At 45.6% G+C, this 12,214-nt stretch overlaps 2 protein-coding genes across 2 annotated transcripts; both read right to left on the bottom strand.

Annotated features, from left to right (window-relative positions):
* Positions 1-693: 693 nt before the first annotated feature.
* Positions 694-2,907, bottom strand: LOC125511028 (non-specific lipid transfer protein GPI-anchored 14-like). The gene is made up of 3 exons (XM_048676311.1): positions 2,413-2,907; positions 2,215-2,322; positions 694-1,198 (listed from the first exon to the last, which is right to left on the bottom strand). The coding sequence occupies exons 1-3, from the start codon at positions 2,747-2,749 to the stop codon at positions 1,086-1,088; spliced, it is 558 nt and encodes a 185-aa protein (XP_048532268.1). The 5' UTR covers positions 2,750-2,907; the 3' UTR covers positions 694-1,085.
* A 6,616-nt stretch (positions 2,908-9,523) lies between these two features.
* LOC125511027 (non-specific lipid transfer protein GPI-anchored 14-like) lies at positions 9,524-11,458 on the bottom strand. Its single transcript, XM_048676310.1, has 3 exons — positions 11,021-11,458; positions 10,784-10,903; positions 9,524-9,807 (listed from the first exon to the last, which is right to left on the bottom strand). The coding sequence occupies exons 1-3, from the start codon at positions 11,364-11,366 to the stop codon at positions 9,698-9,700; spliced, it is 576 nt and encodes a 191-aa protein (XP_048532267.1). The 5' UTR covers positions 11,367-11,458; the 3' UTR covers positions 9,524-9,697.
* Positions 11,459-12,214: the final 756 nt, after the last annotated feature.

The following is a 12,214-nucleotide window of genomic DNA, read 5'->3' as shown; positions in this document are numbered from 1 at the left end:
CAACAAGAAGATCAGCGGCAAGTGAAAAATTAAGCCCAAAATTTTACTAAAGAACACAAGGGGAAAGAGGATGCGAATCAACCTGTGATTGAGTTGGTTAGGTGGACAGTGATATCCCCAACCCACCAAGGTTCAAATCCTGGTGCTCGCATTATTCCTGGATTTATTTCAGGATTTCCGGCGATACGCTTTCATAGGGGTAGGGTGTGCGTGTGTGCGTTCATAGGGATGAGTGTATGCGTGTGTATATGAGCGCTTGTGTCTGTTCTGATGCTCAAGAAAAGAAGGGGAAAGAGGACAATACAAATCTTGCTAAATGAATCAACGGTCACAAAATTGACTTACACAAATTTAAAAAACGTGCAACTTACATACAATTACAGTGGAAAGTGTCCTCTAAACACGACGGGTAGGCAAATATGATTAGGTGTCGTCTAGTTACCTCCACCATAAGAATCTACGATCTTATTAATGTGTTAATAGTTTATTATGATGACATAATTTAGTCTTGATGGAACAATGGTTTGGACCCTACACGCACTCAATGATCATTCTCCAAACTTTGGTCATAGATCTACGACCTATTTGACTGCAGTCATTAACGGGCATTTCTTGTAATGAGAAATAAAAGAGTTGACATTCTTCCAGATTCGAGCATGTAACAGCACATCACTGTAAAATACACATATCATCTAAAAATATATGAAGTACTCATATTAATTACACACTCTTGCTCCAGAAAATGGAAGGGCAAGGGAGAGAAATTTCGGTAGGACAAATGTAAGCTTCCAACACCAACTGATCCGGCGGTCAACTCACTATTCGGAAAAATAAAAGAGACCAAGAAAGGGATTAAACAGGAACCGGGGAGGCAGGCAACTCACTCACTGCAATACACTTCTACTTGTCTTAGAATTCACTCACTCACTCACTCGCTACACGGCAATCAATGGGCCCTCTGCTTGACCAAACTTAAGGCCCAGGCTGAAAATTGGGCAGCCAGGCCCAATCATACAGACACCTCTGGGTGTCCCGACTTCTGATCTCCCTCCCTGCTGACTGTCTCGCCTCACTGCAGCCTGTCATCATGCGAGAACAAGGACGGAGGCGAGCAGCGCCGAGACGACGACGGCGAAGACCACCGCCGTGTGCCTCCCTGCGCCGGCCGCTGCGTCGGCGCTCTTCCCGCCGGAGGTACCTGCAACCAGCGAATGCCAAGGGCGTACGAGAAAGTTAGTTGTACAGTTCTGAACTGACATGCTAATTAACCATGCAGAAGGAAGATTTACGTACAGTTTAGAACTGGATACTACGGTCTAGTACTGAAAAGCACCACAGATTTAGGTACAGATTCCCTTTTTCTCAAACGGAGATTTAGGTACAGTTATGGTTAGTGGTTACCCACAAAGTTCAGTTAAGACCAGGCACCGAACACCGGCCGGAGGGTACACGACTGTCAGGACACGTACGGTGTTAGGCGGGCCATGCATACCATGCAGGGCATTGACTGATCCCGCCACCACTAACCTCCGGCTAGAAATGAATGCGCACTGTTGCCAGTATCTTTCTCAGCATAACTGCAGAGTTGCGTGGGCGCTCGCGGTCACATTCGTACACGTCGCGCTCGCGCAAGGAGGCTGCTGCTCATGCCCATGCCATGTGTGGTGCGTATAGTGTGTGCCGTGTAGTGTGCACGTTCTTCCGGCGTGTATAATTAACACGGTTTGCATGAAAATGTTCACTTCAGTCTGTCCATTTTGGCACGAGGAAGCACAGTCCTGAGTCAGAGATGGCCGCGTGTCGCCCGCGGAGCCGATCGAGGCAGAGATTGACACGTTTGGGTACGGCTGCAGGGTTAGAAGGATGGTCTAAGCGGCAGCTCGATCGGCGAAGGAGGCGACACGGCGGACAGGGAGGGGCGGCGGCGGCGGCAGCGTGGCAGATGGTTATTAGGCCAGCGTCGGAGGCGTGGGTAGATGTCGACGACAGCGGTGGCGAGATGAAGACAAGGGGGGAAGAATAGAATATGGCTGTTTCACAAGGGAGAGGAAGATTAGGCGCTCCTTAAAAAGTAACAGAGATGATTTTGCTCACCGTAAAAAAAAAAGATGATTTTGCTAGTATTTGATCCCAAGAAATGATGATTTGCTAGTATTCGATCCGAGAATATACTCATGTGCTAGTTAAGTGGCTAGAGGAGTATGTATAATATACCGGTGACGGCGGCGCTGCCGCCGGCGGTGGCGTTCTTGCCCTCGTGCTCGATCCCGTACTGCTTGAAGATCTCGGCCTCCTTGGAGTCCGGCGACATGTTGAGGATCTCTGCACCCAAAAGCAACTTGTTTAGTGTGCACGGCGGCGGCGCAGCAGCACCGGCCGATCGATGGGACATGCCACATGAGTAGTACGTACTGGGGCAGTCGGAGAAGGTGGCCGGGATGTTGCAGGCGGAGGGGAGGTTCATGGCGCGGGTGACGTTGAACTTGATCCCGAGGGTGGGCTCGTCGCGGTCCTTGACCAGCACGCACAGGCACTTCTTGCTGACGCCCAGCACCTGCCGGAACCCGGAGCAGCAGTCCGGCGTGGGCGAGCGCGCCGTCGCCGCCAGCTGCACGTACGTCAGGCACGTCGCCAGCCCCATGAGCTTGTCCGCGCACTCCGCCCGGTCCGCCGCGAAGTCCGCGCCCGCGAGCCCGACCAGCAGGGCCATCAACGCCGCCACCACCGCGCCACTACGCCGAGCCGCCATGGCTACCTGCTAACTAGCTAGCTTGCTGGTCGACCGATCGCGACCGCACTGCCACAGTTGGCTGGTGAATTTTGTGTGTTCCTCTTGAGTGCGTGCGTGCGTGCGACGCCCGACGCCTTCGACTCGAGCTAAGCGATGACTGACGTGGTGTGGTGTGGCTGGGTTCTTGGGTATATATAGAAGAAGATACGTACGCGCATGGAGAAGTAGCGTAGTACATGTGGTGACTGGTGAGGCGGTGAAATGTGTGTTGGATCATCATCAGTGGATCGATCGGACAAGTGAGAGTGGTGTGTGGTACTGCGAGGCTGTGGCGATGTGATTAGCAGAGCTAGCTAGGGTGATTGATTGGAGTAATGGAGTTAGTTGGGGAGGTGGCTTGGCTGGCGAGATTGCGTGCGTGCGCGTTTTCGCTTGCTAGCTCGTGGTCGTGGCCTCGTGGGGCACGTACCGTGGAACTGTGCTGTACATGCATGGGTGGTGGGCCGGTGCGTATCGATCTGCTTAACATGATACGTATGTGCGTCTGTATACTTACTATACTATAAACATCTCTGGCTTGTTTTTTTCATGATATACGTGTCTTATTTATATCGTAAAAATCAAAGTACAAATCACATAAGATCGACATGACAAAAACCGAAAAGACAACAAAAAGTTTCTGAGCCTGACACCAAAGTCCATCTTCTCTGGACGTTGGCTAGTACACATCTGGTTAAAACATGCAAGAATATGCATGATGTACGTATGTGTGCGTATACTGAGCAGGGTGCTGCTGTGGCGCTTCATATGCACGTGGACGTGGGTAAGCATGCATGGATAACCATAGTGCACACTCCCCCGCAACAACAACAAAAGTGCACGCAAAGCATGTACAGGTACGCATATGTATGGCTAGATATTAATTAAAACAGAGTAATGTGACAATTGTACACTATTCTTCTCAGAATGCCCTGTTTCTTTTTTCTTTTTCTTTCAAACGGAGCCCCGTTCAATTAACGTTTGGATCTGGGTCTGTCTAGGACACATCTATGTTTGTGGTCTGTTTTTTTATCCCAGCTTTTTTTTCGTTCCTTGTTGCTACGTTATTTATGGAAGATTAGATGTGACATACTTAGAAAACATCTAGATATGAATTAGACAAACTCTTTGGTTAAACTGTCCAAGTTAGCTACTTCCTCAGTTCCAAAATAGATGACCCAATTTAAAGTTAGTACAAAATTAAGTCTATCTATTTTGAAACAGATGGGGTACTAGCTAGCGTCATGCCCGCGGTGCGTACACGCCGGAGCTGGAATTGCAAGGTTGTTGAGCCTGCAGTAATGGGACAGTACAGCATAGGCCCGGCCAGCGGTTTCTGCACGAACTTAACTGTAAGCATGCTTACAAGACAAGCGATAAGCAGATATGTTGAAGAGCCCTCCATGCAGCATGCATGACTTTTAGTAAGTACTTCCTCTGTTTCTAAATATTTATCTTTCTAAACATTTTGAATAACTACTACATACGGATGTATGTAGACATGTTTTAGAGTGTAGATTCACTCATTTTGCTCTGTATGTAGTCACTTGTTTCTAGACAAGTATTTAGAAACGGAGGGAGTAGAATTCAGCACCACTTTTGTATATTAACGAACTGTACTCCTCCAAAACAAAAAACAAAACAAAACGAACTGTACGTGTCTGAAGTCTGAACGTAGTGCAAGAGTACAGCACTACAGCCGGCGATTCCTGTGTGTTATTCATGCCTAACCGAAGTACTATAACCAAAGGAAAAAAGAATAGTTGGCCATACAAAATAGGACCGCCCCTTAAATTACGCTATTAGCATATGTCATAGCGCTCACACCAATTTATTTAGCAAGATAATTTTTTACACGTTATAGCGTGTTATTAGCGCGCTATTTTTTTCAATGACTATAACCAACCCTTAGGGATGGCAACAGAGGGAGCGTCCAATCAACGAGCGCTCCCTCTTGATATTTTTTTATTTTTTCGCACGCGTTTTTCGTTTTTAGATAGTTTTTCTAGATATTTTTTTTGGCTTTTCTGTTTTCTCCCCCAAAAAATTAGGTTTTGGACAAAACAATCAAAAATATGATATGTGCAAAAAACGTGTTTCTTTTTTTCTCTCACAAGAGGCACGAATTTGCTTCCGCGAGAGGCATGGATTTGCTCCCGCGAGAGGCATAGTCGTGCCTCTCGGAAAGAAAAAAAATATATTTTCTTTTTTATTTTCCTTCCATGAGAGGCACAATCATGACTCTTGAAAACGAAAAAAACGTGTTTTCTTCTTTTTTTCTTCCACGGGAGGTACAGATTTGCTTCTCTTGTAGTCACAGATTTGCTTTCGTGAGAGCCTCTTGAAAACAGGAAAAATGTGTTTTATTTTTTTTCCTCCCGCGAGAAGCACAAACACGTTTCTTTTTTATTTTCCTTCTGTGTTAGGCATGAATTTGCTTCAACGAGAGTCGCAAATTTACTTCTCATGGATGCACGAATTTGCTTCTGCGAGAGGCACTGTCGTGCCTCGAAATTCGTCAAATTCTATCAACATGGGATCTAATTTTGAAGATCTTGACGTGAGGAATCCAACGGTGAAAACAGTTTAAGATTTGTACGGACGGTTAAGGAAATAAAACGTTTTGAATAAACAGATCGACAAAAAAAAACTCGCAGGTTACGACAAATGGCATACATGCAGTGCGCCACTTATCGCAGTCTCAAAAGATGGAAGTGATCTTTGTAAAGAGTACTTCCTAATTAGACATTTCTAACAACGGATGAGTTCAGATGCATAGAGTTCATTCAGATGCATACACATGTGACCTCAATGGTGTCCCCGGGATCTTGGAGCATGGTGGGAATACTTAATTTTCATACGAATTTTGGGCTAAGGTGGGCCAGTGGCGGCGCCAGGGGTCTTCGCTGGACTTTCATGGAATACCAAAGAAATGCTAATCCATTGGTATAATGATGCTACCTTGCTGTATATTTGTTGTTGTATTGACATAAAATTGCACAAATGAATACCAATGAATACCAAGGAAGAAATTCCTGGCGCCACCTGGTGGGCTCAACTCTCTTTTACCTTCTTTATTTATTAAACTTTTTTGTGTATACATAGTGTTTGGGAAAATCTAAGGGTGAGTCATGGCCAACACATCCACCCCTTAGGGATTTTTTAAGATAAAGATCATCACCCCCTAGATTCATCCATGTCGTTACCCATAGTGGCGTATCCAGTTTTGGGCATCTTCAAAGGAGACCCTCAAAACTTCAGTATATGTTTGATTAGACATTTTTGTTCATTTTTAAAATCCAACGCGGTCCTGCATCGGTCTGAAAAGTGGTTCGGACGTCCGTTTTCCAGCAAAATGAAGACAAACATGGAGGAATATACCGGAGTTCGGACGTCCACTTAACCAACCAAAAGCCTCCGCGTGGTCCTACTCTTTTTTCTCTCTCTTCACATGCATGCCCCCCCCCACCTATCTCTCCTCTTAAACGGACACACCACAAATAGCCCACCACATGCATGGTCCCTACCTAAATTTCTCCTTCCAACCGGATACTTTGTGATTAGAATTAGATGTCTCACTCCAGCATCATGTCTGCGGACCATGTCCGGACATAAAAACAGACAAATATCGGAGACTTTTGCGGGCCAGTGTTGGAGATGCCCTTAGTGCGCCATGGTGGTCCAGTATTAGAAATGTTTATATAATTTTATTTATATTCAAAGAAATATTTTTTACTACACTATTTACAAGCTATTGGAAAATTCCAGGGCGGTACATGGACCACCCTGTCCATCCCCTAGCTACGCCACTTGTCCACCCGCAAAGTATCCATGGGCCACATGTGTTGTCCATGCCTAAACCCAATGGATATCCAACTATCTACGGGCGTTGAGATCATGTGTTAGTGGCTGCTCAGTCACATGACTTAGGTAAAAGGTTATGTGTTCATCTATGGAGCAAACAAAGCAACAACCATAATGATGCGTACATGGCAAAAACAATTGTAACAACAAAATGTCGCATAACACAATAGGCAGTACAAGTATTCAGTTTTCCACGCATCATGAGAAATAAACACAACACAATATAGCCAATACTTAATGGTCAATACAAAATTGCAAGCTTGCGACATCAAATAAAAGGTCTCGCATAGTAACAAGTTTCTTATTGCAAATCATTAACAGATGCATGCAAGTAAGATAGTAATCTGGCATATCACTGCAGCATAGAAGATTTGTTGAGTTGAATGCTTGAGCTTGGAACAACCTTCTTAGTCTTCGGTGGTAATTGATTTGGTGGCATCCTACAATGGGGAAAACACAAATTACAATAACTTAAGCATGATTGAATATCACCATCAATCCTCTTCAAAAGATGAATGTTTAGCCAACAGTTAGTTTTTGTAGATTGATTTGGTGATATCATCTTCAATAGTTGAGTGTTCTGAGAAGCAAGTTGTCGAGCTTGGCCTTAAATGATAAGTGTGTTATTTTGAAGTGGAGTAGGATAAATTTAGCTCAAAATCAAGTCACTTTATCTACTACTAACCAGAAAGGACCTGATAGGTCATTCAGAAATACGTGGGGGAGTGAAAATATGCCTTCAAAATCTAATTTTGGCTCTTGGTTATATAACACAACATCGTTGCTACCAAAGTCAATATGAAGATGTGGAATTGGGAGGGTAATACCACCTATCGCTTTTGTGCAGAAGAAATGTTTTTTTGTCCAAAAAAGGGTTAGAAGAACATGTCCTCATATGGTCCTTTGGTTGAGGAGATCAAGACGCCGCTCCCTCCATTGAGGAGACCAAGGTAAAATGGGTTAAATGTTCTTCCAATGAGGCGACGTGTGGTCTAGCGAAGGAAGGTTGTTGACATGAACTTATTAAGACGTGGTTTACTTTACCTCTAGGTTGTATTTTTTATGCACTGGACTCGGATATTTCCGTGATCGTTGAATAAAGCGCAACAATTCCAACTAAAAAAATCATCTCTTTTTTAGATTTGTGGTGAATGGTGATACATCCTAAACGCATTTACTTTTTCCAACACTCTTGCTTAGGTTTTGCACTCTAAAATTACTAAGGTGAACAGAAACATTCAAGGCTAACATTTTTTCAGCCTAAATGCAAATATGTATTTGTGAGTGTGTAGGTACAAAAGTCCAGGAAAATCCAACAAAGATAATTCCACGCAAGATATCAGAGGAGAAGACAACTTGCTAGATGAGGGCACCTAGGGAGTCCCAAGGGGGGCACGCACACCTGCCATGGGGCTGGGGAGGATGCCACATTGGAGATCCACATGGGTGCCATAGGAACCCACCCCCCCACCCCCCGACCCATCCCGCACGCGTGCATGCTCCTATCCTTCCTCCGACTATAAGTGATTGTTGCCGTCTTGAACCATAGATGATTTCCCACATATTTTCCTGACCACCCTCGTCGATGCTATTCATTCAGGGGGGCTGTTTGGAGGTTGATTCTCCTCCTAAGAGTGGGATTCCTCGCCATTGACTCCATCAACTCATTCTTCACCCATCTCCATCATGTATTTCCCATCCATGTGTGAATAATTAAATGTAGGAACATGTGATGGATGGGGATTGGGTGATGCCAATCATGTAATAGTGCTAAAATCTTTAGGGTTTTGATCTATTGCATGATTATTGTTATTAAACTACTACTGCTATGATTTTGTTAAGCTTAATGCACATTATTAGGGTGTGAGTAGTATGATCTCATATTTGAACCATGTTTTTTTATAATACCTATGTGTTTGGGTTGTACTTGCAAGTTGTATGCATCTTTATTGTCTCAATTGGCGACCCTGAGAGTGACTGGTCATGGTATCATAGAGGAGGCTTTAATTTGAGAATTTCATGTATTCACACCCAAAAAATGTGTTGATGTATTTGCCTTGTGAAAAAGACATCATAACTACCTTTAGTTTCAATTGTGATGCCTCGTGACATGAAATGTTAGGGAAATGCACGCTGGGCAAGTTCTGAAAATAACTAAATAAGCATGTTCAACTATAGACGGACTACATGCTCTAGAGTAAGAGAATATGAGCTACGACTCATGTCCCTTGTTATTTGAATTATGCTATGATTCTGCCATCCGTGTAACGTCGCATTATCCATCCATGTTCTCCATAACGGTTAGCACCCTCTAATAGATGATACCCACCAACTGTTGGGTATTTTCTAGTTGTGTTTACTTTTTTGCAACCTACAACAACCAAATCACTCTGTTGTCATCACTAGTATTTTTTTTTGGCCGAAGTATTTGACACAGGTGTAGTTGAATTGACACATCGACCACCAAAGTCTTATCAATATTCTTTCGCTCCCATAGTCGTCATTGGCCCCCATCCGGGCGGGGCTAGCTCTGAGAATGAGAAAGGCACATGGAGCTCGATGGGGGTAGTTTTGTTTCGGCGATCTTTTCTCCCCACTTAATGAGAAGACACACAATTCTTGTGCTCGTTCTTCAAAGAACATCAAGGCATACCCTTATCATCTAAGAAATCAGTTACCCATATTGATTGCACACCCTCTTTCTCCATAAAAGAAAACAAAGGGGGAAACTCTTGATATCGTAATCAACCCGCGACATGAAATTTCGATAGGACAGTTGCAACTTGCAACTTCAACTAATTAATCAGGGAGGCAATGCAACTAACTATTTGCAACAAGGAGAGAAAGAGAGGGGGAGAGGGAGTGGTTGGGGAGGGGGAAGAGAAAGACTTGCAACTCACGCACTGCACAACAATTTATTTTTTCTGTGATGAGGATTCACTCGCTACACACAGCAAACTGAAAGCCGAACTGAAGGCCGAAGGCTGCAAACTACACAGCCCAGCCCAACACAATCATGAAAATGCCTTGGTCTCTTTCCTACAGCCGCAGCCAAGCCTATCATCACGCAAGAACAAAGGCGGAGGCGAGCACCGCCGAGACGACGACGGCGAAGACCACCGTGTGCCTCCCTGCACCGGACGTCGCGTCCACGCTCTTCCCGGTGGCGGTACCTGCAACCAGCCACGGCCAAGGCGTACAAGAAAGTTATACAGAAATTCTTGCACAGTTGTGGGCTGATATACTAATTTATTCTGCAGAAAAGAAAGATTTATGTACAGTTTTAAACTGTATATAGGCCTGATTCAATGCAAAGTGCTTAGGAAAAATGCTTAGTAAAATAAACCGAATTCTTCTCTAGCATCTGTGTTTATCTGTTTATACGGGGTACTTAATTAAGCGTCTAACTCACACAAAATAAACACCAATATTTAAAAAATTAATTCGTTTTTCTAAACACATTCTTTAAGCATCTTGCATTGTACAAGGCTTAAATTTCATTGCAAAACTAAAACATCGTAACTGATCAGGTGTCCAAGAAAGAGCAGGCGCTTTTCCGTGCGGAATGATGCATGATGCCGGTGCAGTTGCGTAAAGTCGTTACTGCCGGTGCAACGCAACAATCAGCAGCGTGCCAAGTTACTTACTCTCCCTCTTTCGCAAAAAAATAAAAGTTACTTACTCTCCCTCCATTTCCTAATCAACAATCAACGCAACAATGTATCTGAACACATTTTAGTATATGTAGGCGGAGTACTTAGAGAAACAGTTCAGTTAAGACGGTCCAAATACCGGCTGACGGGTACACGACACGTGCACAGTTGGGTGGGCCATACATGCATGCAATGCATGGCTTGTGAAATGAATGCGTACTGTTGCCCGTATCTTTCTGGGCATGATAAGTGTGGTCGCTCCCGGTCACGCTCGTCCACGTCGGCCCGTCACCCGTTCATGTCGCGCTCGTGCAAGCAAGCAGCGGGAACCCAGGAAGCCCATGCCCCCAACCCATGTGCGTTGCGTAGAGTGTACCATGCATGTCGTACGGCACGTTCTTCCAGTCTCATGTTAGTAGTAGTATGTTACGCCCGTGTATGATCCGAACAAAATGATGGTTAAGGAGTACTACTGGTTAACTGGCTAGAGGAGTACCGGTGGCGGTGGCGGCGGCGGCGGTGGGCGAAGTGGTGGCGGCGTTCTTGCCCTCGTGCTCACGCGCATACTGCTTAAAGATCTCCGTCTCCTTGGAGTCCGGCGACATGTTAAGGATCTCTGCGTCCAAAACCACTCAAATATTCAGCATGCATGCATGCACGCACGGTGGCGCAGCACCACCACCGGCAAACCGGCCGATCGGATGGGACTATGAGTTAGTAGTGCGTTACGTACTGGGGCAGTCGGAGAAGGTGGCGGCGATGTTGCAAACAGAGGGGAGGTTCATGGAGCGGGTGATGTTGACCTTGATGCCCAGCGCCGGCTCGTCGCGGTCCTTGACCAGGATGCACATGCACCGCTTGCTGGTGCCCAGCACCTGCCGGAACCCGGTGCAGCAGTCCGGCGTGGGCGCCCGCGCCGTCGCCGTCAGCTGCACGTACGTCAGGCACGTCGCCAGCCCCATCAGCTTGTCCGCACACTCCGCCTTGTCCGCCGCGAAGTCCGCGCCGGCCAGCCCCACAGCCGCCGCCACGACCAGCGTCATCAACAGTGCACCGCTACGGCGAGCCGCGAAAGCCATGGCTTGATCGCGAGCGAAGTGCACTCGTGTGGCGACTCTTTCGTTTCGGTCGTGTCGTCGTCGCGGTGGTTTGCGTGTGACGACGTGGTGTGGCTGGGCTTGGCTATATATAGATGTTACGCACGCAGAGGGCCAAGTGTACATGTGGTACCTGCTGATCAAGTGATCATTCACTGGTCAGGTGGTGAAATGTACGCCGGATCGATCGAGAAGGCCAGGGTGGTGCGTACGGCGGTCGTGGCAACGTGATGGATCGAGGGTGATTAATGTGAGTTAGTTGGGGAGGTGGCTGCCTAGATTGCGCGTGCGTCGGCGTTTGCTCGTGGGGCACGGACCGTGAACTGTGCACGTATGGGTCGACCTAGCTAGAGATCGAGGAGCTACGTGCGTCTAAGTGTCTAACTAAACTTAGAAAGTTAAGTTAGCAAGTTCCAAGCAGAGAAGCCATGCATGTCAAAAAAATATGCGAATTTGCTAATTGTATCTAAAACGTCTTACATTATACTTCCTCTGTCCCAAAATTCTTATCTTAGATTTGTCTACATACTGTATCAAATCACGTTTTAGTATTAGGTACATCTGTATCTAGACAAATTTAAGACAAGAATTTTCAGACGAATAGGATAGAATGGATGGAGTAGATGATAGTACCTCCGTCATGGTAGTAATTGACAAATCCTCATCCAACACCTAAACTACTTATTTAACCAAACAAAAAATATTAAAAACCTACAAATCTCAATATAAAATCCAACGGTATACTATACATTTAGATGAGACATAGTGACATATCCAAATATATGCCCCCCGTGTTCAAAAATATAGTAGTACTCGTCTACTCCAGAATG

Source organism: Triticum urartu, chromosome 5 (assembly GCF_003073215.2).
Source record: "Triticum urartu cultivar G1812 chromosome 5, Tu2.1, whole genome shotgun sequence".
NCBI classification, from domain to species: domain Eukaryota; kingdom Viridiplantae; phylum Streptophyta; class Magnoliopsida; order Poales; family Poaceae; genus Triticum; species Triticum urartu.
This window is presented reverse-complemented; position numbering and strand designations above follow the sequence as displayed.

Coding starts and splice junctions, on each gene's coding strand:
- LOC125511028 (XM_048676311.1), bottom strand. CDS start 2,749: ATGGCGGCTCGGCGTAGTGGCGCGGTGGTGGCGGCGTTGATGGCCCTG. Junction 2,323..2,412: donor CACCTTCTCCGACTGCCCCA/GTACGTACTACT, acceptor TTTTGGGTGCAG/AGATCCTCAACATGTCGCCG. Junction 1,199..2,214: donor CGGCAGCGCCGCCGTCACCG/GTATATTATACA, acceptor CGCTGGTTGCAG/GTACCTCCGGCGGGAAGAGC.
- LOC125511027 (XM_048676310.1), bottom strand. CDS start 11,366: ATGGCTTTCGCGGCTCGCCGTAGCGGTGCACTGTTGATGACGCTGGTC. Junction 10,904..11,020: donor CACCTTCTCCGACTGCCCCA/GTACGTAACGCA, acceptor TTTTGGACGCAG/AGATCCTTAACATGTCGCCG. Junction 9,808..10,783: donor CGCCGCCGCCACCGCCACCG/GTACTCCTCTAG, acceptor GGCTGGTTGCAG/GTACCGCCACCGGGAAGAGC.